The 27389-nt window shown below is 41.6% G+C and overlaps 2 protein-coding genes across 4 annotated transcripts; one reads left to right on the top strand and one right to left on the bottom strand.

The window, feature by feature from the left end:
• Positions 1-420: 420 nt before the first annotated feature.
• On the top strand, positions 421-11048 carry ipo4 (importin 4). The gene is made up of 30 exons (XM_005803645.3): positions 421-486; positions 791-877; positions 1257-1336; positions 1432-1473; positions 1561-1690; positions 1797-1976; positions 2379-2444; positions 2557-2658; positions 2757-2840; positions 2947-3102; positions 3184-3237; positions 3322-3431; positions 3512-3620; positions 3815-3944; positions 4126-4239; positions 4343-4456; positions 4565-4688; positions 4883-4994; positions 5084-5217; positions 5300-5377; positions 5483-5540; positions 6798-6903; positions 7003-7196; positions 7280-7330; positions 7483-7608; positions 8477-8703; positions 8794-8926; positions 9022-9126; positions 9842-9911; positions 10096-11048. Exons 1-30 carry the CDS (start codon positions 421-423, stop codon positions 10224-10226), a joined length of 3273 nt encoding a protein of 1090 aa, XP_005803702.1. The 3' UTR covers positions 10227-11048.
• A 3719-nt stretch (positions 11049-14767) lies between these two features.
• On the bottom strand, positions 14768-26017 carry LOC102236333 (meiotic recombination protein REC8 homolog). 3 transcript variants are annotated; one of them, XM_023326366.1, is made up of 16 exons: positions 25843-26017; positions 25441-25516; positions 24531-24648; positions 22448-22523; positions 21335-21405; positions 20278-20359; positions 19171-19228; positions 18909-19083; positions 18636-18770; positions 17268-17343; positions 16560-16717; positions 16281-16320; positions 16115-16190; positions 15929-16024; positions 15108-15214; positions 14768-14994 (listed from the first exon to the last, which is right to left on the bottom strand). In XM_023326366.1, exons 2-16 carry the CDS (start codon positions 25461-25463, stop codon positions 14903-14905), a joined length of 1383 nt encoding a protein of 460 aa, XP_023182134.1. In that variant the 5' UTR covers positions 25464-25516; positions 25843-26017; the 3' UTR covers positions 14768-14902. The 3 variants fall into 3 exon arrangements, with proteins under 3 accessions (XP_023182134.1, XP_023182135.1, XP_023182136.1); XM_023326367.1 differs by having other exon boundaries at positions 21335-21402; XM_023326368.1 differs by lacking the exons at positions 25441-25516; positions 25843-26017 and adding an exon at positions 25319-25394.
• Between the last annotated feature and the right edge of the window lie 1372 nt (positions 26018-27389).

The following is a 27389-nucleotide window of genomic DNA, read 5'->3' as shown; positions in this document are numbered from 1 at the left end:
TTTTAATATTAGTCTTCAGTATGTTGCAGTTGTCCTCCTTTCCAATTGTTGGCGCTGTTTCCACTCATTATTCCTAAGAATGTGCATGTCCCTTTAATTCAGCTCACATGGAACTCCTCGCCGGTGCTCTGTCCCGCGTGCTGTCCAAACGTTCCAGAGCGGATCTGACCGAGCCAGAGACTGATACCTGTCATTGCTACTCAGTGACTCCTCACAGTCAGACACACACGGTTTTTTTTCAAGGGGTTTTCTCTAACAGACTCTCGAGTTAGCATTCCGACCAACAGCACAAGACTTTGTTTACATGACTGGGGCCACGTCGTGAAAGGACCGCTTACTCTTCAGTCTGTGTTATTGAGCGATATTTACACGTTAACGGTCGCCTAAAGAGCAGGCGGAGATTTCATCGAAACTATCAAGATGATAGAAGAGCTCGAGCAAATCCTGTTACAGCTGACACAGCCCGACAATGCCATTATACAGCAGGTAATAACTGAAGCTAGGTTTTTTTTTTTTTTTTTTTTTTTTAGCTCGTGTCGAGGGAAAGCCAGATAACTGCTAGCAGCGGTTAGAAATAACAGCTCGGGGGTTAGTTAGGTTAGCTAACTTAACGGTTGAAACCAAATGACAGTTTAACGGTCAAGCGGTTTGCTTAGATACGCTCAAGATCTCCTGAGCGACCGCGTATTTATGTCTACCGTCTGTAAAGTTGGAGTAATGAACATATGCTGTTGTTCTGTCAACCTAAGCAGTTTTTTGACGACACCCCCAATTCCCCTCCCTTTTTTAGGCCACAGTCCAGCTGAAGCAGGCTTTCAAAGACCCAGCTGTAATACCAGCACTTTGTGCTGTCATGAGTGGCTCCCAAAACCCTGAGGTATGTTGAAGCAGTTATAGCATGTGTTGCTATAGAAACACCATTGTTGAGTAGGTGTTTGAAAAAAAAAAAGAAGCATGTGTTCACTTGATGAAACTCCTCCTGTGTCCTATGATATTTGGCAGGTTAAATCATAAGCTTGATGTTTTATTTATTTATTACCACACAATTCAAGACCAAGACAACAGTGTTTGCACATATGGCAAAAAAGTCAAAACATTTCTACATGTCTGCATGGGGGTTGGACATATACATAAACAAGGAGTTTTTTAAGCATATTATTCATAATTTAGATGATTATGGCTTGCAGCGATTATTACTATTGTCATTGTAAATTCAGCAACATCTATGTGTTCTCTGATTTACTGCTTGCATGCAGATTCGCCAGTCAGCCGCGGTGATGCTGAGGTTAAGAGTGAAGAAACATTGGAATAAGATCAGCCCTAATGACAGAGAGAGGTCTGCTTCTTCTCTTTAATGAAATATTAGAATTGTCCTACTTAAATCAACGTCACCCAGCCCTTGTTGTGACTCTGTTTATCTTTTTCTTCAAGCCTAAAAGCGGTGGTGCTCCAAGCCTTCTCCCTGGAAGCAGAGTAAGCGCTTGATAAATCCACAGGAATAACGCGTTAATGTGTACTGCAGATTAACACCGCGTAATGTTCCATATTGATGCGTTGCAGACACAAGGTGCAGCACTCTCTCTCCCAGCTGTGTGCAATGATGGTCAAACATGAAACCCCAGACCGCTGGCCCGCTCTGCTGCAGCTCCTCAACCAGTCCACCAAGAGCGCCAATCCTCACGACAGACGGGTACACCTAACGTTTAACAGCTACAATTCATAATGTTTTTTATGCTATGTTGCTTGCATGTTGCTCTTGGTTTTAGTTGGTCATTTCAGCTGTCTTGTCCCGACAGGTTGGCCTCCTGCTGCTGAATAAAGTTATAGAATCCAATCCTGAACCTTTCAAACCTCACTACTGCCAGCTGCTGCACCTGTTCAGCACCGTGCTGCAGGACTACAGCAACCCCGCAGCACTCTACTACTGCATCCTCACCCTCACCGCCATTACTGCGTACACCGGCACCGAAGAGATGGTGAGCAAGTTTAGCTCACCGTTTGGCCTCTCCTGGCTAAACGGAAGTGGGAGGTGCCAAACATAAGAGTTAAAACATTTTGTGCTTCAATTAGAGGTGGGCAATATGGACTTAGAATATTATCACAATATTTTTAAAATTAAGATAAACTATGTTCTAAAGTACTTCATTTTTAGGCAACTGCATGAGAGAAAATATTAAAATTAACCTTTGGCCAATTTTTTAAAACATCAACTGAATTTTTTTGAGACGACAGTAGTTAAAAATTCTTGTCATGTCAAGATTTTCATGATGAATGATATGATGAATGCCCATACCTAGTTTCAATTATTATTATTTTTTATGTTCTTCAGAGGGTTTTTTTTACTGACTTATTTGACAATTTACTTTATTGTTCTGCAGAAGGAAATGCGTGCCATCATTCCGAGTCTGATTCTTGCTCTGAAACACCTCATCAAGGCAGACGAGGTAACTTCTTTTCAAAGCATTTCCTGTTTTATTCAGATGTTGCTGAGTCAGGTTTGCCTGAGGAGACATGCAGTGTTTTAACTTGTAGGTTTTGTGATGCTTGTCTGCTCAGACCCAAGCCATTGAAGCCATGGAGGTGTTAATTGAGCTCATGGAAATTGAAGTGTCCATCATTGTCCCCCACATCGCAGACATTGTCCGCTTCTGCCTGGAGGTGAGATGTAAATTTGATCATTTTTTAACTCCCGTATTATCTCCAGAAGTACTGTAGTTTTAAATGAGTCTGTGTCTCAATGCGAGTTTGTGTTTTAGGTGGGCAGTGACACCACGCTGAGTGACTCTTTGCGAGTGAAAGCGCTCTCCTGCATCACCTTCCTCATCAAGCTGAAAAGTAATGTAGGTAGAAACGCTTCCCCCCCCACCGATAGCTTGCAGTTTGTCCTCTCTTTGACTAAGTAATAACACAAAACAAAAATCTCCATAAATTCTTTGGTTCTTGCAGTCGGTGTTGAAGCTGAAGCTACTAAATCCCATCCTGCAGAGCATTTTCCCCATTCTGACTGCAGCGCCCCCGCCTGGCGAGCAAGACCCAGAGGATGAAGAGGACGATGGTGGCGACCCCAACGACAGCGATAACCCCAAACACGGCGCGGCTCAGGTTGAGATAAGGGATGTCAACATCACTTAGCGCGTCAGAAAAAGCTTTGACTTCATACTTTTTTTAACTTTTTTTTTTTAGATGATTGACACTATGGCGCTCCATATGCCTCCAGACAAACTGTTTCATCAACTTGTACGTCATTCAGATGTTAATTATCATCAGTTTATCCGCGCTGTATGAGCTGTCTAATGTGTTAACTGCATCCTGTCCTGTTAGGTGCCCCTAACTCAGGCCTGCCTTAGCAGTGAGAACCCTTATCAAAAGAAGGGCGGTCTCATGTGTCTCGCTGTGCTGGCTGAGGGGTGTGCAGACTACATACGCTCCAAGTATGTTAGAAAAGGATAAATGGTCAAAATGCCCAACTGATGTAGATGTGAGTCTGATGAAGTCTGTGTGTGCTTGGCAGGATGCTGTCATCGGTGCTGCAGACTGTCTGCCAGAGTCTGTCAGACAGCAATAGGGTGGTGCGCAGCGCCGCCCTTTTTGCTCTCGGACAGTTTTCTGAATATTTACAGGTGGGTGGTTTTAATCACAAATACATGTAAAATATACTTTTGCAGAGGTTAAAAACAAAGAAACATACCTCCAGAAGAAGCTCCGCTATTATTGGCATGTTTGATTGTTTCTGAACCAAATTGCATGCTAATATGCTAACACACCTCATGTGAATATAACTGACTGTCTTTGTATTTCATTCTGCACCTTTCAGCCTGAAGTGAGTAAGTACTGTGCAGAGTTGATGCCTTTGCTGCTGGGATACCTCACGTCCCTGAACGAAGCCAAGATCGGCCACGTCACAAAGGCGTTTTATGCTCTGGAAAACTTCATGGAGAACCTGGGTAAGAAAGGTTAAAGGTTAATTCACAAACTATAAAGCTGATCTCTAATCCAGGCCTTAAATAGTCAGCACTTTTGACAGAACTCAAATTTGATTTTGAAATTTTCCTTTTTAAAGTTTCCTGACGGAATAATTTATTAACTTGAATCTTTATGTACTTTTTTTTTTTTTTCTTTAAACAGGATCTGATATTGAGCCCTACCTCCCCACCCTGATGGAGACCATGTTGTCTGCCCTCAGGAATGCAGAAGACCTGAAAATCAAAGAGCTGGCCGTGTCGGCTATAGGTGCTATAGGTGAGGATTTATTCAGAGTCAAACTTTCTGAAAGCAACCAGAAGGCTCTTACAAAAAAACAGGTCCATGTCTTCTTCTTCATTATCGTCTTTTATGTTCTCAGCTAATGCAGCCAAGGAGTTGCTGGTTCCCTATTTCCCTCCAGTGATCGAAAGCCTGAAAGGTTTTCTCATCGCCACCACAGAGGAGATGAGGCCTCTGCAAAATCAGTCCCTCGGTAAATCAGCCACAGTTTCTTTAATTCAGTTCTCAATCCAAAACTGACGACGACAAACTTGTTGTCCAGGTTGTATCGATGACAGTCTCGACTTGTTCCTGTTTTCAGACACTCTATCTGTACTGGCCCGCATGATCGGCAAGGAAGTCTTCAGTCCTCTCGCTGCAGAATGTATTCAGCTCGGACTCAACCTCACCGACACCATCGACGATCCCGACTTGCGACGATGCACGTATGTCATTTTCTTTTTTGTTTTGTTTTGTTTTTTGTTTTGCCCCTGCTATTAAGCCACACCAAACGCCACATGCATAAAATAAACCAAATTCACTCTTTGGTTTTGCTTGAACTCCAAAAACCTAAAGTCCGAGGGAACAGTTTTCGTGCTGAAAGTGTTTTTCTAAGAGTTTTCTCCTTCTTTACAATCAGGTATGGTCTGTATTCAGCTGTCTCCACCGTCTCGCCCGAAAGCCTGATCCCCCACCTCACTGCCATAACAACTGTGATGCAGCTCGCTCTGAAGTCTAATGAAGGCATCACGGTACAAAGTGTTCACACACACACATGTACACACACATCCCTCTGCGGGTATTCTCTGAACTGAAGTCCACAATGAAAACTGATTTCTAGGCCCACCTTGACGAAGACAAGACCTTCGTCCTGCTCGACGACGACGACGACGATAACGGCAACAACGCAGGAGGAAAAACCGACGAGGACTTTTTGGAAGACGACTCGGAGGCAGACATCCACGACGTCGCAGGGTGGGTCCTGCCACATAATCACCGCCACATCTGCTGGTCAGAAACGGATCGTTGTCATTCTGCTTTGTCTCACGTGTTGCAGGTTCAGCGTGGAAAACGCCTACATTGATGAGAAGGAGGATGCCTGTGAAGCCCTGGGAGAGATCGCCTTAAGCACAGGGTAACACATGTTCACGTTCTGCTGCTTTGAATATTGGATTTTATTTTTTTCCCAGAACTTGCTTGTGGAATATTCACCTGTTGTTGCTCTGGGCTGTCACCGCAGGGTCGCCTTCCAGCCTTTCCTGGAGTCCAGCTTCCAGCAGGTGTTTGAGATGAGAGATGTAAGTCACTCTGGATGTTCGCTCAGCCTGGTCACAATGTCTTTGACTGGTTCCATTCAGTTCACTAATTTATGGTTCCAGTACAGCTTATAACCTTTTTAAACTTTAATTCATGGTCAGAAGAAAAAATGTCTCTAACTATTCTATTCTTTAAAGTTGTGTTGATATCTGTAATCCGAACACTAGTTTTCTGTATTATGCAATTTATTTACAGGGTGTCATTACGTCCTTAAAATGTCTTAAATTTAAGTCAAAAGTAGGTTGGCGTTTAATATGTTATTTAATCTTGTATGTTCCAAGTGGGTGTTTTTTTCTCTCGAGGAACTCAAAGTTTGAGTCGCCCTCAAGCATCTTTATTGGGTTCTGTGACTCGATATCGTTGAGGCTACCACTGACCAGCTGCTAATATACCGTTGCTAGCTAGCTTACCCGTGTGTCCGTCATGGGTAAGTGCAAATTTATTGCCAGCTGGCTGGACATAGATTGCTCATTTCTGTGGATATACAGGTCTTGAATCCCATTGATTATGGTCTTTAAAAGTCTTAAATGTTACTTGGTGAAGCCTGCGGAAGTCCTGAAGGTCAATTCAGGTTATTTTATTCATAATTACTCGAACAGTATTACCACATGCTTAAAAGAAATGACAAAAAAATCATTTTTTAAATTAAGTTCATTCTTATACTGAAAAAAAAAATTCAACATGACGAAATGTTTTCCTTAATAGACTATCTGCAATAATTTTTGTGTTGCTCTTTAGGTAATAGCCTTTTTTTGGTTGTATGCTTTGGTTCATTATTCGGTTAGAAGACCCACTAATGACTCAGTTTAAGTCATCATTTACTAATTTGATGTTTATAAATGTTCATAAACGATGTTCCTTTTTCAGTAAAATTAAAGCAGTAGTTTGGGATACAGTTGTGATTTAGCTAAGAACAATCTAAAAATGGGTTTTAGGTTGTCTCGCTAGCTGCAAACGTGGACAGCGTTGTATTACAGCTGTCCCCTTCCTTTGTCTGCTGCCTATTGTTTAGCTTTGTGCATAACTGCAAAACCTTAGTGGCAGAAAGATAATATATAATGAGTGTGTTATTGACCGCCCGCTCACCGTTATTGATTCTACAGTTACAGCGGCAGAAAACGAACAGCCCAATATTTGCTGCCGCAGGAAACTCCAGCAGTACTTTTTCTAATGTGTGCTTTGTGTTTCCATCGTGGGGATTTGCTCGGAGCAGCACTAATAATGTGTTCTCTCCACAGTTTCCCCACGAGGACGTCCGCCGGGCAGCACTGGGCGCTCTGGGTCAGTTCTGTCAGGCTCAGCACAAAGTCTGGACTGAGAATCGCACTGAGACCAACCACCAGGGTAAAGCAGGATATTATTAAATGAATATTTCATAATTAATAGCCAGCGACGTTAAAAACATTCTCTTCTTCTTTCCCTCCCGACTCTCGGGCTCATCAGCCCTGATGAAGTTGATGGACGTGGTTCTCCCGTGCTTTGTGGAGACGGTGCGGATGGACCGGGAGCGGCCCGTCGTCATGGGCGTCCTGGAAGCCATGAACGCCATGATCAAGTCCTGCAAGGAGGAAGTGTTCAGAAACCCTTCACACCTCAAGGAGATCAGCAACGTCATCCGAGACGTGCTGAAGAAAAAGGTTGGGGGGGGGATGGAACAGGAAGCTGGAGTAAGTTTTGATATTAAAGAATGACAAGAGTAAGTGTTTTCTCTCTTCGTTAGACTGCTTGCCAAGACAGTAGCACCGACGAAGTTGATGATGAAGAACAACAGGTACTTCAACTATCAATGTTCCACTCTGTTTAGATTTAAATAGTTGAATAATACCTCAGTTTTTGTATATAATTTATTTCACATAAAGTGCAAATGTTTGTCCACCAAGGGAGGTGGTATTTATTGCACTCTTTATTGCGTTTTTGTTTCAGGCAGAGTTTGATGCTATGCTGCAGGAGTTTGCAGGAGAAGGGATTCCCCTGGTGACCGCCAGCGTTCCCGCAGAAAAGTTTGCTCCTTACCTTAATGATCTAATGCCTCTCATCATGAGCAAAGCTGTAAGTCTAAGAAAACTGACGCAGATGTGGATTATTAGTTAGGCCGATGTGAACTTAAATCTGTCTTTTTCTAAGTCACACTTCATGTTGTAATTCCAGTAATTTGGAATTACTGGTGACAAAGATTTAATATGGGCAAAACGTGGTTTTATTATTATTGACACCTTATAATAAAAGAAGTCCTTCATGAATTACTTGATGGATGGATAAATCCATCAATGGAGAGGCAAATAGATTAATCAGCATTTACGGAATACAGTAAAGGATAAAAATATGGAAATGCAATATAAATATTTTAATGCTTTCTATTTTTTTATACTTTTCCAGATCTCGAAAAAAATACTTAAATCAGGGATCACAGAAGTGCTTGAAATCCTTGAAAATGCTTGCATTTCAATTAAGTGTTCTCAAGATTTAGAAAGTGTTTTAGTTCTGTTTAAAGTGCTTAAAATTCAAACTGCTGTTTTATAGAAAAGTGCATTCTAACATTTGATTAAAAGCCTAAATTTTGAGTGCATTATTTACAGTTGAAACCAGATATTTTCTTACACCTAATGAAAAAACAAGGACACATTTATTCTTTTACTTTCTGAAGTTAAATCAGGTCACATATATCATATAATAGTGAATTGAAAAGGTCGTTTTTAGTTCTGTAGTTTTTCCTTTTCTTATGATGATGGAAAAGTTCAAAAACTAACCTTGAATACTATTGATAAGTGCTTGAATTTTGTTGTGGAAAAAGTGCACAAACCCTGTTCAATTCCAAACCGTTACTGTTGCTTTGTGAAATATATATATGCGTTTCTTCATATGTGGATGCTTTTTAAAAATGTTTTTTATTTATTTCCTTTTTTAATTTTCTTAAAAGAAATCGTCCTGCACGGTGGCCGATCGCTCCTTTTCCTTGGGGACGATTGGAGAAATCCTCCACGCTCTGGTGAACGTGTCAGGAGGCCGGGGGGTGGCGGGCCGACTGTCCAATCGCCTGCTTCCCGTTCTGGTCGCCGGAGTGAAGGACAGCGACGCCGAGGTCCGCAACAACAGCGTGTTCGGGCTGGGGTGCCTGGCTCAAGCCGCCGGACCGCTCGTCGTGTCGTATCCTTTTAATCTGTCCGTGTTTCCCGTGACTCGTGGGTTCTGCTCTCCGTAACGCTTTGAGTCGATCCTTATCGGAACGCCACGCAGAGACTATCCCATGATGCTGTCTGTGTTTTCAAACATGCTGGGCAAGGAGTCCGACCTCCGAGTGATCGACAACCTGTGTGCTGCCCTCTGCAGGATGATCATGAGCAACGTGGACGCCGTCCCTCTGGAGCAGGTTGGTTCCACTTTAACGAGCCTTGCTTCACATTCGTGCGGAAAATTAGCCAAATAAAAAAAAACTGTCTACAACATGAGTATTTTTAATTACAGGTGGTAACTGCTCTGGCGACACATCTTCCACTTAAAGAAGATCAGGAGGAGAACCAGACGGTGTTTAACTGCCTGACGATGCTCTACAAACACAATCCTGTCCTGGTACGGTAGAAACCCTCTTTCTGTTCAACACTCCTGCTCCAGACTGGAACATAGTTCACACCTGCTTATGTTTTTGTCAAAGCAGGGCATACAGTCACTGTAAAAATCCCTCTTTTTATTTTAAGACCTCTAAAAACAATCTAAAACCATGTAAACATAATGAAACAGTACAGAAGGAAAGCTCTAGTTTAGAAGTTTTCAGCAGTAATGACCTGAAGTCATCTCTTCTAACGTTTACATTCTGCACTGCAATAAACAAACCTTTCCAAGTTGTTTTGGTCTAATTTCTAGTGCAAATATTTTTGAATTAAAACAAAACTAATTGACAAGTAACTTAAGTTATGGTAATGAAATGGTACTAGTAATAATTTCATGGGCAAAATGTCTTGTTAGAAGTGAAAGTACTTTTTCATCAATATGAAGGAATTATTTATTTAAAACAAGCTCATCTATCTCGCTGAAAGGTTACCCGTTTGTTTTGTCTTATTTCAAGAGTACTAAGATATTCACACTAGAAACTAGACCAAACATACCTTTCAGTGTATTTTATAGCCCTGAAGCAGACACTCGACAACCTTTGTATCCGTTTCATCTTTTATTATATTTCTTAAATATTATATTTCATGTAAAAACCTAATAAATGCAGCATAAGACAAAGTTTGTGTTTAGAGTCCAAAGGCTCAGAAAGCTCTGTTGCTCTTCTTCTCTTGTTTAGGTGGTGAAGTTAATCAAGCCCATAGTTGCTGCTTCCAGTCACGTCGTTGGCCACAAGGATGTTGATAAAGGTGAACCTCATTCATCTGTGATCTCAGCCGTCGATGACCGTTTGAAAATGTGGGGTGCTGCAGTTGGGATTCAGAGCTGCCGTCTGTGCAGAGCTCTTCAGTATTCAGTTCAGCTGCACTAATCTGTCTTCAATGATTAGCTGTCCACACCGAGTCTTAGTTTGTCTCTCATCTTCTCTCCCAGAAACCCAGAGCACCGTGGTTTCGCTGATGAAAGAATTGGCCCACAAGCATGGTGCAGAGTTCCAAGCAGCGGCGGCCTCCCTCCCCGCAGAGCAGCAAGCCAAACTCGGCGCTGCCGTCACCTCCTCGTAGCCCCAACACGTTCCTCGTCTTCCCTTCAAACAGTAAAACAGTCTGACAGGACAACGAATGTTGCACTGTAGGAGGGGAAGGGGGACGTTTGTCTGTTTGACATAAATATAGCACTTCAGCCACTCTACTGGTTTTACTGCATTCATAAGTTCTTTGTCTAATTTATTTGCATCCCAGTCTCTTGTGTTAAACGTTTCCAAGTTCATTCGGTATTTAGAAGTTCTGTTTAACATTCTCTTTGAGTTCTGGTTTTTGTTGATCTTGTAAAATTATAATTTTCACTCAAACAGCGACAAAGTTTACAGTTTCCCCCAAGTGGTATAAGGTAAGGAGTTTAGATTACTGATTAATTTCCTGATAAGTTCACCAGTTTTCGTTCTGAACTCATTTAAGTGCCTATTTTTTTTCCCCATAATCTTATGCAAAGTAGAGACTGTTTAACCTATGAAGTCAATTTCCACTGCCTCATACAGAGATCTCTTTGTAGTTTTACACCATTAGTGGTCTAATACCACCTCACAAACTAGAATTCACTCAAAAAACTTACTTTTTTCTGATTTAAACGGTTATTATTGCTCAGTAAGTTTTCCTGTCAGTATATGCTGCACATCTCCCATCTTATGATCACACGTGTTGCAGAAAGTATAAAACAAAAATAAAAAAATTGCACAAAAGCTACTGTATTGCAACTTTCATATCTGGTTAACGTTGTAGTTACTTGATGTTTAAAATTGAAAATGCATTTGAAAAAACGCCACAAAAAAACTAAATTTTCCAACATGTCAACTCTGATTTTGTCAATAAATCTACTCCTTGTTGATTCATGTTTGTTTGTTTTTTTCTTCTTTGTTTTGTGTTTTTGTTATCCTGTCACGCATCAGATGTCTTGTTGATCCTGAGCCTCGGTATTCCCAGGCTGACGGTTTTCCAGGCCTAACGTCATGGTCATCTCCACAGGCTTCAATTTGTTCTCCCCTAGGGCAAAAAGACATTGTTGTGTTATTGCCCTTGTAAATGAGAAACAAAAAAGTAAATTCCCGCCAAAGAAACTCAGAAATTCTAAAAAAAAAAAAAAAAAAAAAACGAGAGAGAGGAAATTTCAGAGTTAGAACATTTGCTGGAAAGACCTTACCTTTTTAAGCTCAGAAAACTTCCAAAAGTCAAAAAAAATCTTGACTTTTGGAATGTGGAAAAAGTTTGGGCTTTTTTCTACAATGTTTATCATATCTTCTTCAATGGCCTTGTAAGCCGTTGTACACCTCTGTACAATCACTTGCAAATGTTCTCAGACTTAGTTATGTTACAACCATATACTTACTAGTGCTTTATGAAAAGGAAAGAAAATAATGCATAGTTTTCAGACTAGGACCACCATTTAGCATCTCTGTTTACAGCTGAATTTTTGTCCACTCATTCTTGCTGAGTGGCAGTGAGCAGTTCTTATTTTTCAACTAGAGAAAATGGATATACAGGTGGTGTCCCAAGTCTTCTGTATTCCAGTGATTAGAGGTTTGGTATGATCTTTCTTCACTCCACAAGACTTTAGCACACCAGTGTGATCTGTATCAGTCTGAGCTTTCTGCTATTTGAGTGGCTGTGTGAGTTCTGGAGCATGGAGGATTTAATTCCTCCCTCTCTTTGTAAGATGTAAAATCTAAATGTCTACATAGATGGGCTGCGTACAGACCTGGATCTCCCTGCTTCCAGGGCTGAATGTCCATCCCTGTCCGGCAGAAGGAGCGGTCAGTGTGGGCTTCTGTGCTGTACAGAACCTCCTGGAGTTGTTTATCTCCTGGCTTTTTGGCTTTCACTCGCACCTAAAGCAGCATAAAAACACACCATCACGACTTTGCTTTTCTGCTTTTCGCCTAATCTTCATGCCCTTTCCCAGTAACGGATCAAATACCTCCAGGATGGTAGTTTCCTTCTCCTTCAGCTTCCCCGTTTTGTTCTTCACCTGCGTCTTCTTGGTGTCGACCCAGACCACCCTCTCCTTCACGTCTGACCTGGACACGTAAACCAGATGTTTGATAACGCACCCTCTACCTTTAGGTAACACTGAAAAGGACCAAACTCTAGGTATTGTCGACTACAATTTAGATTGGCCCATAAATCTAAATTCTGGACTCACTCTTGGATGCCCAGATCAGCCAGCGTGGTGTCCAGGAAGGGAAAGGCTTGGTGAGAACCATCCGCCTGCAGCTCGATGGGCAACGCCACCGACATGGGGATGTCCTGCTCCACCTCCACGCGCACCATCACACGTTGCGGCTCGTGGAGCTTCCTGCCCGTTGGCTCGGCCTCCCCCTCCTCCAAGGAGGCCTGCTTTTTGTCCGCCGCCAGCTTGAATCACTGTCCTGTTCCACCACCGACAACAACACCACCGCACTCTCTTTGTTGAGGAAGTGTTATCTGCTCCCCCCCCCCCGTCTCCAGCTGTTCTTTATTCCCGGCCTGTGCCGATGCAGATACTAGCCGGGTGGCGATTCTGAGCTGTGGAGATGTACGCAGACCTGAGCTCTGCCCCTCCAGGCTGATATAAGCAGCCAGTGGGAAATGTGTGCTATGTGTCGCCCAGGTGTCAGGTTTATTAACCTGTCAGAGAGCTGACTGACAGATGGTCGGGAGTTTGTGTTTGCCTTCACACCGACGCAGGCAGGAGAGGAGTCACAGAGGGTCATTCTCAGCTCAACATAGAGGAAGCATGGGCCTTTTTGTCTCTTCAGTTACAGTGTAAACGCTCGGAGCCGAAGTGATTCATGTGTTTTGGATGAACATGTAAGGTGACAAGAAGCATTAAAATGCCAACATCGGACCTCAGGTTCATTGTGGATGACAGATTTATGACAGTGTGTAATGAAAAGACGCCAGCCGCCTTATCTCGTCGTCTGCTCTTTGAATGTGAGGTTGGTGTATGAGCCTCTCACGGCACCATCACATTCTCCACTGTTGGAGGGGGGTAAAAAAACGAAACGCTGCTAATTTTTTGTCCCAGCTATAAGATGGATGCATATTGTTTGGTATTTTAGGTCTATTTTCAAGTGCAAGTATCGGAGTACACTTGAATTAAGGCTAAACTAACTTGTGACTTTTCAGCATGATATAAAAGTTTACTTTAAGTCAATTCCTTAATATTGATATAAAAAAGTAGCAGTTCCACTGTTAGATTATTTCACTTACAACCTGGGGAAAATGTCTTGGTGAAATAATCTGCCAGTGGAAATAATACTTTTTTCTAATCAAAATTTAGGAATTATTTACTTTAAAAAGCTCCTATATCTTGTTGAAAAGTTACTTGTAAGTTAGTTGTGACTTATTTCAAATGTTTAAACTAGAAATAGACAAAAAATACTTGGCGATATCTTGTCTTTGCAGTGTGCATAAGACAATAGATGACACATGAATAGTGAATCATAGTCAATTTGATGGATGGACAACTAGATAAGCAATCAAAAAGACAAACTGATAGATAAAAAAGCAAACGTTTGAAATAATGACTCAAACGGGTAGCTGCGCATGGATGGATAAATAAACACAATAAAAATTAAAGGGAAGACCACAATACATACACACTGCAAGGAATAGTCTGGTAATAGACATTTTGTTCTATTTCACTTAATTTTTCAATAACAGTCTGTAAAATATTTAAATGAGATTCCCCGCCAGGAGCCGTGGAGCTCGGTATGTTGGATTTCCATGAGCAACAACGAATAACCCTGACACACCAACACCAGTTTTCCCACCTGCACCTCTAACCGGCCCGCGACCCCCCCGGCCTCCCGCAACCCGCCCGGTTGTCCGTAAACACCGCGAAGTGGCGCTCACATCTTCATTTGTGGCTTTTCCACAAGCCAGTGATCTCGCATTTAAAAAAAAAAAAAAAAAAAAAAAAGCCATGTGCATTTAAAAAAGCCGGATGCATTTCTGCATCGGAACGTGCTGTAAACGTTGGAGGGAGAGCCGTAGCCTGCTGTTAGCAAAACTATTCCAACATTCGTCACTCCAGCGAGATGAGGCAAGAGAGGATTTCTGCTCTCTGACCTCAGCTCAGGCCTCAGTCACACCGAGGTGGCACAAAAACAGTGTTGCTGCCCAGGTCATTCAACATGCAAAAACTTCATTCAGGCGTGATGTCATATTATTTCCACCATTATTGATTATTGTGCTTCTACCCAGTGAGTTTAGATCAGTGTTGTTTGACATCGAAATAAAGAAAATACTGAAAAAACCTCCCCATGTTTGCAATTGTGTCCCTGTATGAGAATAGTTACTCTTAAAAGAAAACATATCCACTACCAAAAAGGCAACGTTAGGTTTTGTATTTAGTAAAAGTCAATAGAATTTTATTTCATTTTAAATTAGTTGAACAATTTAAAATTAAAAGGAGCAATCAAAATTGCTCTTTGTAGCATTTAATGGTCTAAAATAGAAAAAAAGCTTGAATAAAACTCAACATGTAAACACTATCAACATGTTTTTTAAAATAATTATTAAAACATATAAATACATTAAATATTTAAAAGATTAACATTTCCGTAAAATGTTCTTTAATTTTTTTTTAAAAAACTGCAAACTGCTGAAACAAATGATTGCTTATCAATTACATTAAAAAAATGGAATTTATAGAAGAATTAATTCATTCCGCTATAAACTCATCGGTGAGAACTGAGGTGTGTTCAGATTGGCGTCCCGAGTGCTGCTGGCGCTATGGCGATGCTACTGTAGGGCTCAGTCTGGCAGGCCGTCACCTGTCCACCTGACAGCAGCTCTGCACACACAAATGACGACAGATTAACGTCACCCGTCACAGCTTACAGATCACAACCATTTCTCAGATGGAAACTCTTTAAATATTTGAGGAAAAGCGGCAGATCTCCTCACCCAGCAGTTTGTTCAGAGTGCGAGCTGCGGTACAGCGGTCAGCCTTTGGGGGCAGCAAAGAGTCAAAGGCGACTTCACCGAATTTCTGCTGGACGGAGGCGATGCAGCTGGAAGTAAATATGGAGATAAAAAGACTGATGAAAGCGCAGTTGGATACTTTAGTTTCAGATTTCCTCTTGAAATGTTACTTTGTTTTTGTGTTGTAGTTTCTCAACTCTGCCTCAAAAAATACGATTTTGTTTTGGTTTGGTCTTAAAAGAAAACTTTTTGCACTTTCTTTAGAAAAATGCACAGAAACAATGTTAATGTTAGGTACATTACATTACACAGATGTTGTCCAAATTCTGTTTGAAAGGCCTGAACAAAATAACTCAAAGGGGAAAAAAAAAGTATTGATATCAGTATCAATATGGGAATACTATATTTATTTGGTATCGTATCGATACCAAGATATGCAATGTCCCATGGCTGTAGTGGCAACACATACTTAAAAGATTCAGAACTGAAATCAAATTTAAAAAAGCACTATGTTGTGTTGCTCTATCAACTAACATCCAAATAAAATATATTTATATTACTTGAAAATGGTATCAAAACAATACTGTCCTCCTGGAGATAATATAAATATTTTAGGGGTCCAGAGCTTTTTTTTTTTTTTAACCAAAATATAATTTTTTATTCACAACAGTGACTTCTAGACAGATATGCTACATAGCACATATCACCGTTATATTTCAAGGATTTCATAAATATAACTTTGGTCTCAAAACAATAATAATATCGGTTATCGCGATAACGTGCAACATGCTTTATTGGCGAACCTCAGCATGTAGTGTGTGTCGGTCTGAGCCTCGGGCATCTCCATGTTTTCCTCGGCTATCGGCTCCATTGGCGGCTGGATGTCCTCATGTGGAGACCTACAAACACACACACACGCACACACACACTCACTCACTCAATGACATGTTCCCTGTTCATCTAGTTGTCTCAGTTCATCAGCAACCCACCATCTGCTGACAGGAGTCATCACATCACTTCCAAACTTATCTTCGTCGGGCATCTCCAGCATCGCATCCAACACAGCTGTTTACACGCAAAAGTGCATAATGGTGATCTCTTTATTGTGCTGCCAAGTCATGAATGGGGAACTTGTGTTTGTGAGAGAAGACTCACATGAGCCCTCAGTGGTTTGAAGTCCTGATTGGCTGCTCATCTGCGAGGGAAGAGGGGCACAGGTTTATCAGACAGAACGCTCTGTGATCTCATTCGTCTCGTCAACTGAGCTGAGCACGCGCGAATTAAAAACTCAAAAGTAACCCAGCTGCAGTTCTACGAACTCCAGCAAGGACTTTTGAGAACCAGAACCGGCGTTTGGGCGCGTTTTCTCGCTCTCTGTCACTCATGGCGACCGCGCCGAGCTCTCCTCCGCTCCTCTAAAAATATCCGACCGACCTCCTTCACGCGCGAGTGCCTCCGCTTCCTCTCCGTCCGCAGGATCTCCATGTCCTGCTCTGACTCCTCTGCCGCTCTCTGCGTCGCCCCGCTCTCGCTCTGGACGGCGATGGAGGCCCGCTGTTTCCATAGCGACAGGAGGTTGGGGTGGACAAGAGCTGCGGAGGTGGGGAGGGGGTCAGAGGATAATCTGTGTTCTTTACCACAGTGGGCAGATTGGCAGACGACGTCATAGAAAGCAATTTTTACAGGTTTGAGCAGAAGCATTTTAGTTTCGTTTTCTGATTCGTTCTTACATTTAAAAACATTTTTTTTAAATCAACCGGCAAGATTTTAGCTCTGCATGAAGGTTTGCAGAGCCACTTCCAACACTAACCTAGTTGTTCAAATGAATCTAGGCCAAATCTAGGGAAGCTACTCACATGCAAATCAATTACTCCACCTGTTACTGCCAGAGGCGTTTGTTCGGCCTTTTTTAAGAGCAGATATTGAGACTCCTAAGTGCAGAAAATGGGCTAAGAGATATTCTGTTCCACTTTCATAAAATAACGATTTCATCTATCAAGGAGGGGGGGGAAACTAGCCCTGTCCAAAAACAACAACCATCAAGCATTTATTTTAAATTATGTTTGCTGGTTAAAAACTTATTCTGTAACAAGATTTATTGATTTATTTTGAGTGGAGCGAGGGCCGGCTCTTGTTACTGACATCCACAGGGGGCGCTGAAGAGCTGAGCAGGAGAGGCCCTCTTGGTCAGCGCACGGACGTCCAGCAGCACCTCCGTCTGACAGAAAGAACAACATGTTACCTAGATGAACGCTGCGGAACATGACTTCTTTTTTTTTTTTTTTTTTGCTTGAGAGTTGGAAGTAAATCGTGACTCCTCAAAGGAATTTAAACAGCAGAAGAAGAAAGAAGAAACGGAATCAATGAGCTCTACTGCAGAAGGGTTTCAAAGCAAAGGGAAGAAACAGAAAGCTGCAGTGTAATTAAGTGAAACTAGTGAAATCCACACTTAGATAGCAGGAGTCTGATTACAGTGAAGCAGCGACAGAAAATTCAATCAGTGAGTGAACAACATCTCCTAAGAGAGATTGTTGTTTATACATGCAGCTGCTGGTGTTGGTTCCAACAAATACTTCTACAGACTCAGACTTCTAGATTTTCCTATAAAATTACAGGTGTTTGAACGCCAAAAAAAAAAAAAAAAAAAAAAAAAAAGTACCTAGTTAGGTTTAATTATCTCTATGTGCCACAAATCATGATACATCACAATAATGGCTCCTGTTTCGGCAGTGTATCAAACTTTACAGCCTTTTTCAGGCATCCAGATCAACTTAAATGGTCTCTAATTAAAAATGTACAATACTCAGACCTGTCAAATCTGGATCGAATAATTTTACACCAAATAAAGGTTGTTTATAGTAAAACTGATGCGTTGTGATCAAAAATGAGAGAATGCTTGTCTCTTAAGGCTGCAACGATTTATCGGATTCGTCGTGACAAATCGATTATTGAAATAATCGTTAACTAATTCAACAATTGATTCATCGTCAACTTCAGTATACAGACTCAGGAAGACGCCATTTGCTGAAGGAGCAACACACTCAGAGCAATATTAAAGACAAAACTGCACAAAAATATATGCATTTTTCACATAAGAAAATAAAAAAACCCTTTTCTGTAAATATTTTTCTCTGTTGCAATTTAGGTAATAAAATGTTTACTTTCTCACTTAAGAAAGGGATTTAATTATTTGTTTGCTTGCATCTTTTAATGTGTTTGCAATATCGTACAAAAAAGGTTGAAGTGGTGAAGTGGAAAACCTGCAGCATGTGCCAATTCTTTAATCAGATTAATCGTCAGAATAATCAGTTGCCAAAATTGTCGTTAGTTGCAGCTCTGGTCTATTTCTGTGGGTTCTGCCGTTTGTTCATAAACTAAAACATTAAACATTGACAAGGCAAATCAGTGCTTATAAACCTTAAAGATGCCCAAAGCTCTTTTTCTTTACCAGAATATCTTTTTAAATTGAATTAGTGCAGAAAATAAAATATTAATGTATATGCTATGTACCATATTTAGAGTTTCGATCAGTGGATCTTCAATCTGCTGCTGTATTTCTTTGTCAGGGATCTGGACCTCAGGGTCCACAAAGACCAGCTGGCGCCTGCGTCTCCCGCCGAGCGTCCTCAGAGGACGGTCCACCGCCTGGCGGCAGAGTAAACGACACGCGCAGAGAACCAATGGCATTACAGCACAGCAGTACACGTTGACATGCTCTAACATGCTGTCAATTGTTTCCTAAAAAAACCCAACAGCAACAGATTCTGTCCATGTGTCTCTGACCTGGTCACAGAGGCTCTCTGTAGCTCTGTCCCCTACGTTCTCCGGTGGCATCGCTACGTGCTCAGGGGTCATTTCAGGGGCCACGGCTGCCAGAGGAACCTCCAAAGCCTCCCCGGTCTCCTCGTCCAGCAGCCACATGACGTCCTGCTCTGTCCCGAGCATCGTGTCCTTCAGCCTGGACGCAGGAACGCACGAGCGATCAACAGGAGAGGCCTCGCACTGACAACCTTTACAGTTTGGTTTTAAAAGTTTCCAGGCTCACTGGACGCCAAAGGATGAGACGGCTCGGTCCCCGGTCCTCTCGTTAGTCTCCTCATCTTCTGTTTAAGCACATATTTACAAAAAGAACGAGATAAAACATAAAAATTACACACATATATATACAGGTTAGAGTTTAAGATTTACTCCAGAAAGAGCGCTCTGATAGCAACGGGATCTTCTGAGATGTTTAAAGATGCAGACACAAAAACACAGATAAGATCAGGCTTTTGTAGGTGCTGCCACCATCAGGTGGATAACAATACTGCAACCCCCTGCTGTAGAATGAACATTAATGTTACTTAAGAAATGATTTGGACAAGATTTGGAAGACATCGTCAGGCTTTTTGCAGACTTTTTAAGACCACTATGAATACATTTTTTTTTTTAAAGCTATAGTTTTAAAACTATAGTTTCTGGAGTTATCAGTAAGTCTACAATAGTTTTCTACCTATTTAATCTGTTTTTAGAGCAAATTGTATTGCAAATTTATTTCTAGCCAAAGTTGTATGCAGGTAAGGGAAAAGTGTAGTAGCCTTTTTTTCCCAAACAGCTGAAAGTGGGGAAAACCCAGATGTCTGGCATTGCATTACAAAGACGCTAATGTGAGATTTTAGCTCTATTAACACCTCAATACAGCCAGCAAGGCTTTACATAATAAACTACAATTTCAAATTGAGCTAGATTTTTTTTTCCCAGCCAGGACAAAGAAGACCAGTTCTGAAAAATTATGTATATATCCATATAAAAATAGTATATTAAATGAATTTACAAGTGGGAAGTGTAACTGCAAGGAAGAACAAAAACACACACACAAGGCCAACCAGCTGCCGCAGTAGAGGGTCAACTCAATTTTCTAGGCAACATGTTGAGTCTCTCTGTTTGGCAACACCTGTTCTAAAAGCAGGTCAAAAAAAAAAAAAAGTATCCTGAGTTCAGCCTTTTGTAGACTCCCCTCACATGGATTAAAATCTACTGATTTATTTATTTTAATTAGTGGGACACAAAACCAGAAACACCAAGAAGTAATATTTAGCAGCAGCAGCAGCAGCTTCCAACGAAGCACGTAAAAGCTTTGTGACTAAAAGAGCGATGAGAGACAGAGACACACCTCTCCTGAAGTGATCAGGCTGATCCATCAGCAACTGAATGTCTCTGGCTGTGGCTTCAGGAAGCTCAGCTCCGTTAAAATCCTGCCTCGTCGGAGAACAAAATAAAAAATAAAAAAAAATGTGAGGAAATAATGAGAAACATGCAACCAAAGAAAAGCTAGTGGTACGTCGTGTCACGTCGTGTCGCCCGTGGGGCAAAGATAACGCTTTAGGACAGGCAGGCGGGAGCCGGAAGAGCAGAAACATGAACAACATGTCTGTTTGAGTGCAGCCTGATTTAATTAAGTCAGATCTCATCAAGGCAAAATGGACTTCATCGGCCGAGGGTGCTTGAGGAGGAACATTATCTGTCTGTGAGTGACAGAATGAGGAGGCCGTGTGGAGGTGCCTCTGCAGTCTGTTAATCAAAGCACGAGGATCTGCCTGCAATTAAACACTGCAGAGAGGTCGACCGACACACAACAGGGTTTAGTTACAGTTTGCCAACAATTCCACTGTGTGACATGCGCATAAAATGAATTGTTATGCCGAGCGAAGCCAGGCTTTAATACTGTAAGGCAGGAGGGGATAGCAAAGCGAACAGCTGTGTGTGCGACAAAGACGTTAAAACACGGTTCCTGCAGGCTCTACTGACTCAAATTTAAAACTTTTTTTTTTAAGACCATGAAGAATGAGATTAAAGACATGTAAAGCAAGAAATCTACAATATATGTTTATTTTGTGAAAAATAAATATAGATATATGCAAAAAAAACAGGACTAGCTAGCTAGTAAAGGAATATTAGCAACTAATTAGCAGTAGCCTCAACCACTTCAAATCACAGAGCGCAATGAAAACGTCTGCCTGACAGAAAAAAAGACATTTAAAGGCCTTAATATGAGACACACAAATTTAAGACTTTTTAAGGATGAACGGACAGCCTGTAAGTAGAGATGCCGTTCACACACACGCACACACACACACACATCCCGGCTCGATAATTCACCGGGACGTGTGCTGTCCCTAAAAATGATGACTGAGGTTGTTCCTGAAGCTGAACCCTGACAGAGAGTTTACCTCAGCAGTGTTGATGACAAACTGCTCCTTCTCTGTTAGTGTGATGGCAGCCGGAGGCAAAGTGAAACCTGCTTCAGGAGAAACGGACCAGGGAGAGACAAAGCAAGGCGGTCAGACAGGAAGATGTTACCACTTAAAAATACTGTAAGTTGTTTCTTATCGAAAGCATACGGCGCGCGCTACAAATTAAAATCGTCTTTCGTTCCAGTCGCATAATGTCATACTGACAAAAACAATAATAGAAAAGCCCACCATTCAATAAAAAAAAAATCCACATAGTTGTGCCTTTTAATAAATAAATCTCAGCTTTTATTACTTTATGCAAAAACTTTGTCCGTTAAGACAGAACTAAATCTTTCGCAATATTTGTTAGGATTGGAACATATAGGGAGGGATCTTGGACGAATCATTTGACTTTCTCCCTCTCGAGCCATTCCTGCGCCTCATATTTTAGAACATTATACTGTTGAGCGACTCAATGAAATCCAATTTTTAGTCTACAAGCAGGAGCTACCCGGTTTTTATTGGATATTTCCTGGCATTTCATTGTTTTTGTGAAATTCAGAGGAATTTGTGAAATTTCATTTTTTCACAAAATGACATTTTGTGAAATTTTTTTTTTTTTTTTTCACATAGACAAAGACGAAGTGCTTCACATGTGAAGCCTTAACATTGAGCCAGGAGCTCAATGTTAAGGCGTTTGTACACCTGGTAGTCCGGTAGACTCGGCTCTACTTGGGAGCAAAATTGCAACATTTGCTACATTTTCAGCTAGTGCGGTTTGCTTTCATGCTGCGTTGTGTCAGACCAACAAAAACCTTCAAAAAACCTGTTCCATCCCCTCGCCTGCGGTGGCGCTGCACCAAGAACGACTGAAGGAAGAGACACGAAAACCTCTGACGAAGACATGAGCACAACTTCACTAATTCAACCTTCAGTTCACCAAAAGTGAGCTTGAAGATGGTTTTTATTGTTGTTGTTTTTCTTCCCTTATCTTCTTTCCTGATCGTATTTATATACACAAGAGAATCAGGAAGTCATTTTTTTTATTTCCATACATCAGGGGAAAGTAAGTGCAAAGGCAATCGTATCTTTAGCTCAATTAAAACTCACCTTTATTGTTTGGTTCGTTGGTGGGGCTGGACACCACAGAGTGCTGCGAAACCAAATCCTCAATCGCAAACTCTGTCTACAAGGACATAAAAAAACAAATAAAAAAAAAACCTATGTGTGACAAATGAAAATCTGTTTTGGAGCTGTGTAGAAAAGCTGTGCGTTTTTGGCCATTTTAAGCATAAATTTAGTGTTAAAAAGGGAGGAAAGGAAAACATTTTTCTGGGTGTTATGAAGAAGCTCACCCTTTAATGACTAATATCTAACAATTCTGGGTTTTAATATTGGAAACTAAAATTGTGGCAATAACTATCCACTCATTCACCATCATTTGCTCTGAACACAACAGTCTGGGTCAAAAACAAATCAGGAAAACAGAACCGGATGTCTGGATTTGCTTAGGATGTTGTCAATTAACTGAAACTCTGAGAGCAAATTTGAAGATTTGAATCAGGTTTTTTTTTTTTTTTTAAATTAAGGACAGCTCGTGTCTTTGAGGCACTGCAGATCATCTATATGTTGTAGAACAACTGACTCCACACCTGTTTATCTGGAACGATTCCAGCAAAAGGTCAAAGTTCAAATGTTTCTGCCACATTTACACCTTAGCGTAAATCAAAGAAGTGATTTGCTTTACTATGCGCTTTCTGGGTGTGGTGCAATAAAATGGTGGCCCAGGAGATAAACGCCACTGTGACATGGAATAATAGTGCATAGAAGTGACAAGGAAACATAAATTAAGAATATTCTATTTGCGTTATTTTCATTTATTAACTTTATAAGGACGTTGATCTAACTGCATTTCAGCTTCGTATTTGGACTCTGGCTAGAAACAGCAACTAAAAGGAGGGTTTCTACAGTTCCTTTTCGAGATCCGGTATTCTATCCAGACTCAATAGAACAAAATACCTCCCTGCAAATAAACAAATATTTCTTTTTTTTTTTTTAAATAAGAAAATAAATATTTTCTTGCCTAAAATGCAACAACATTGCATTATTTTAGTGAGTTTGAACCAGCTGACTTGTGGAGTTTTGGTTAACACTAGGACTACCAAAGATTCCCAAAATGGGAATCTTCGTCTAGGTACCAGAGAGGGGCCAGTTTGGCCCTCCAAGAGAGGGTGTGAAGAGGCGCCTTTGTTATGTAAATAAGGCCATTACTATCCTGTTCCAAGGACAATCAGCGTGAATGTTGATGTAGTGAGTTTGGCTCTCCTCCCCCCTGCTGGTCCCTCAGGCTATGGTCACATCTACAGGGATGCTAATTAGACCATTCAGAGTCGTCAGTTTGTCCACATTTGGATGCTAATAACCCAGTTTGGCCCTCTCTCGGTAGTTCTAGGAAGATACCCAATTTGGCCCCTCTTGGTAGAGATAGGAATTTCTCAAAATCCTGGTAGTCCTAGTGTTAAAACAAATATTTACAGATTTTTTTAAAATCTTAAATCAGTTTGGCCTTAGTTACTGCTCTGAATATATTCATTTTTGAGTCTGTATCAACGATTAACCAATTACTATTGGTTAATAGTAATAGTAATGAATTAATGAATATTAATGATTATGATTAATGAATATTTCAATAATCGATTAATCACGATTAATCATTTCAGACCTAAAATACACACCAGTGGGTTCTACTTACTAACAAGGCCACTTCTAAAAGCAGCTCATTTTGAATTTATTTAAGTGTTTCCAAGCAAAGATACTTTTTAGATTTTTAAAACCAAACTTCCTTATCCTCTCACCTCCCAACGATCCTCTTTCTTGTGCTGATCGTTCAGCATCAAGTCCCATTAAAACAGAAAGTTTGAGGTCATGGAGTGAAAAAAACCCCAATTGCGTTAAAAGTTCAAGGGCGTGAATACTTTAGGAAGGCTCTGTAAATATGCCCACTGTTGCTCCTGACACAACGCTGCCACCTCCGTCCAACCTGCCAATATTTACATACTAAATATTTGACATGAGGAGCAGCTCACTGTGCTGGCAGATGTCCCGTCTTTTTTACTTGCTGCGCGGCAGCCAGAGCCAACACGAGCCACGACAACGGCGCAAAGCGCCGGCGGTGTGTGTGCGGTGACCGTACCGGGACTATTTTGTAGGGGCTGGGCAGCTGGTGGGATGCCATCACGCCAAAGAAGGGGTCCAGAGCTCCCTCGGCCTCCTCCATCATGTTGAGGCCGTCGGGAAGATCCAGAGCCATCCTGCCGGAGGACGAGACGGAGAGGAGCCACTTTTAACTACGGCTTCTACGGATCCACGAGACGCTAACGCACTTGTGGTGTTAGATTTAAACTGCGGAACATTGGGGAAATAAAAAAACGCGCGTGGCGGACATGAAGGATCTCGTGCCGCCTCAGTTCCGTATCGGGGCTTCTAAAATATTAATGAAGCCCCCCGGCATGAGGAGCTCAGTTCATCCGTCAACACGTCAGTAAAGCAAACACATTCTCATTTCTGCAGTCTGCTCTAAGAGCAGAGTTCCACCAACTAAAATTTAAGATGTTTTAAGAGCATTATGAGTGAAATTTAAGACACAGAAATGTACAAAAGAAAATTGGATGTTTTCTACAGTAATAGTGCCAAGCTTTTTTTGAACAGAATGAATGTAGCACAGTGCGGGTTGGTAACGGGATTGAGCCAGTCGCCAAGACAAATGTCGTCCAGCAAACTGCCGATAAATTTACACTTACCCATGCTAGCTAGCAAGGGTACGTTAGCAGCTAGTTAGCGATGAAAATGTGGCATGCGACTCCAACATTTGCTTTACAGAAAAGTCCCATAAGAAAAATAAACTATATATAATGTACAAGACAAAGTAGACCAACCAAGACAAAATGTAAGACCTATGATTAGCGTATTTGAGGCACTTACATTTTTTAATAAGTAATTTAAGACGATATAAAGCCTTAATTTTATATTGATGAATTTTAGACACTTTAAGGTCACGCAGACACCCTGAGTCTCTTCTCACGGCTCACTGTGAGGGTGTTCACCTGTCGGATTCAGCCAGGTCCATCTGGACGTGTCTTTTAGAGCGGAGCCAGCGGTCGATCGTTTGCTGGATCTCCTCTGAAAGAAAAAAAGAAAGAAAAAGAAAAACACAAAGAGAGGTTACGAGTTTCCTCACGTGCACAGCTTGAAACTGTCGTGAAGTGGGTGGATTTAGCGGTGAGCATTCAGACCCGGGTTGAAATGCAAAACGATGGTTTTAATGACGATCACGAAGTGTACAGAAGAAAAGCGAACACAAGGAAACAAAAATAAATCAGTCAAATAACAATATGGTCAGGGCGGGGCACGGGGATAATCAGGAGAAACGAGAGACAGCTGGGAACATTCATGAGGGAGCCACGACAACAGAGACTCAATAAACACACAAAAATCCAAATCCTCACAGAAAAGGCCGGCAGACGCAACAACTTCCACAATCACAGCGATCCACATTACAGGGCCTTCACGCGCCGACACGCAGACGATGCTGGTCTTTCACAGTCTCGATCGAACTGAGAGAGCGGCGTGGGTTGCATATTTCTTGGACGTGGGATCGGTGTCAGTAAATCGAGACCGATCCTTCCGAGACTGATCCAGCTCTCATCAGCACCGTATTGGTTTGCGCATCCCGCTCTATCAGGGTGAGTCAGGAGGCGAGATGTGTGACGGCAGGGCTGTTTTGTGTTTCACACCAAAAGAGCATTCCTGTGACTAACAGTAAAAGATGCTTTTGGCAGAAAACGTGAGAAGCGCTGGCGCTCCAAACGTCGGCAAAATGTGCTGGAGTACTCCTTTTTTTTCAATTTAAATCTCACCGAGCAAGAAGGCGCACTGCTTGTGGTAGATGATGACCACACCGTACTGCAACTGAGACGACAGGTAGAGGGAGAAGCGAGGCCTGGGCTGGTTGGGCTGCAGAGCAGGAACTTGTCCCATCACATAGTCCAAGATGTCGTTGCTGCAAGGGATGAACAAAAAAAGTAGTCAGAAATGTTTTAAGACACGAAATAGAAAAAGTACATCTACCTCCAAAATGGCGGAATACTCTCTTCAATATATTTTACTGGGATTTTACGTCATAGACCAACACAAAGTACCAGTAAAGGATAACTGGTTTGTAGGTGTTTGGCTGGAGAATGTGTTGACAACAAGTTTCAGTCATGGAAAAGTAGCCACAAGAAACAGAAACATTTTGGAGGATGGTCCGATGAAACGATCTACAGTACATGCAAAAACGCTATCGGTGAAGAAAAACTAACAACGCACGTCATCCCAAAGACAATATCCTGACTGCGATATCTTGTGGTGCCGGCAGTATGCTGTCCTAATGATTTTCCTTCAGCTGGGGGCGGGGGAAGCTGGTCAGAGCTGACAGGAAGATGGATGGAGCTAAATGTGGAAAACCTCTTAGAGGCTGCAAAAGACTGGCGAAGGTTCACCTCCCGGCAGGACAACGCAACACGTCCACGTCTGCGCAACAGTGGAATTAGTTCAATCAAAGCACGTCACAATCCGAGTCAGAAGTTTCATTCGGACCAGAATGGAACCATTCTGAACGAGCCCAAGCTGTTTTGCAAAGAGGAATGGACAAAACGGTCAGTTTGCGGATTCGCTAAGCTAGTGGAGACACGCCAAAAAAGACATGCCACACTTTTCAGATTATGTTCTGTTCCACAATATTTTTGCTAAAATATACAGTTTTTTTTTTTTTTTTAAATTAGATGTTTTTACGTTACTATTGTTTTTATGTTTCATTACAAAAAAAAATAATAATATAAAACCAATAGTTAATACTCTAAAGCTAGAGCAAGAAATAGGGGACACTAATTTCACTCTTACCATGTCCGCTTCACGTTGACCCTGAGGAACTCCCTGCGAGAGACTCGGATACCTCCTGTGGCTGCTAGCCTGAATGGTAAAAACAACACAATACAACCTAAATATAATATTG

Source organism: Xiphophorus maculatus, chromosome 21 (genome assembly GCF_002775205.1).
Source record: "Xiphophorus maculatus strain JP 163 A chromosome 21, X_maculatus-5.0-male, whole genome shotgun sequence".
Taxonomy (NCBI): Eukaryota; Metazoa; Chordata; class Actinopteri; order Cyprinodontiformes; family Poeciliidae; genus Xiphophorus; species Xiphophorus maculatus.
This window is presented reverse-complemented; position numbering and strand designations above follow the sequence as displayed.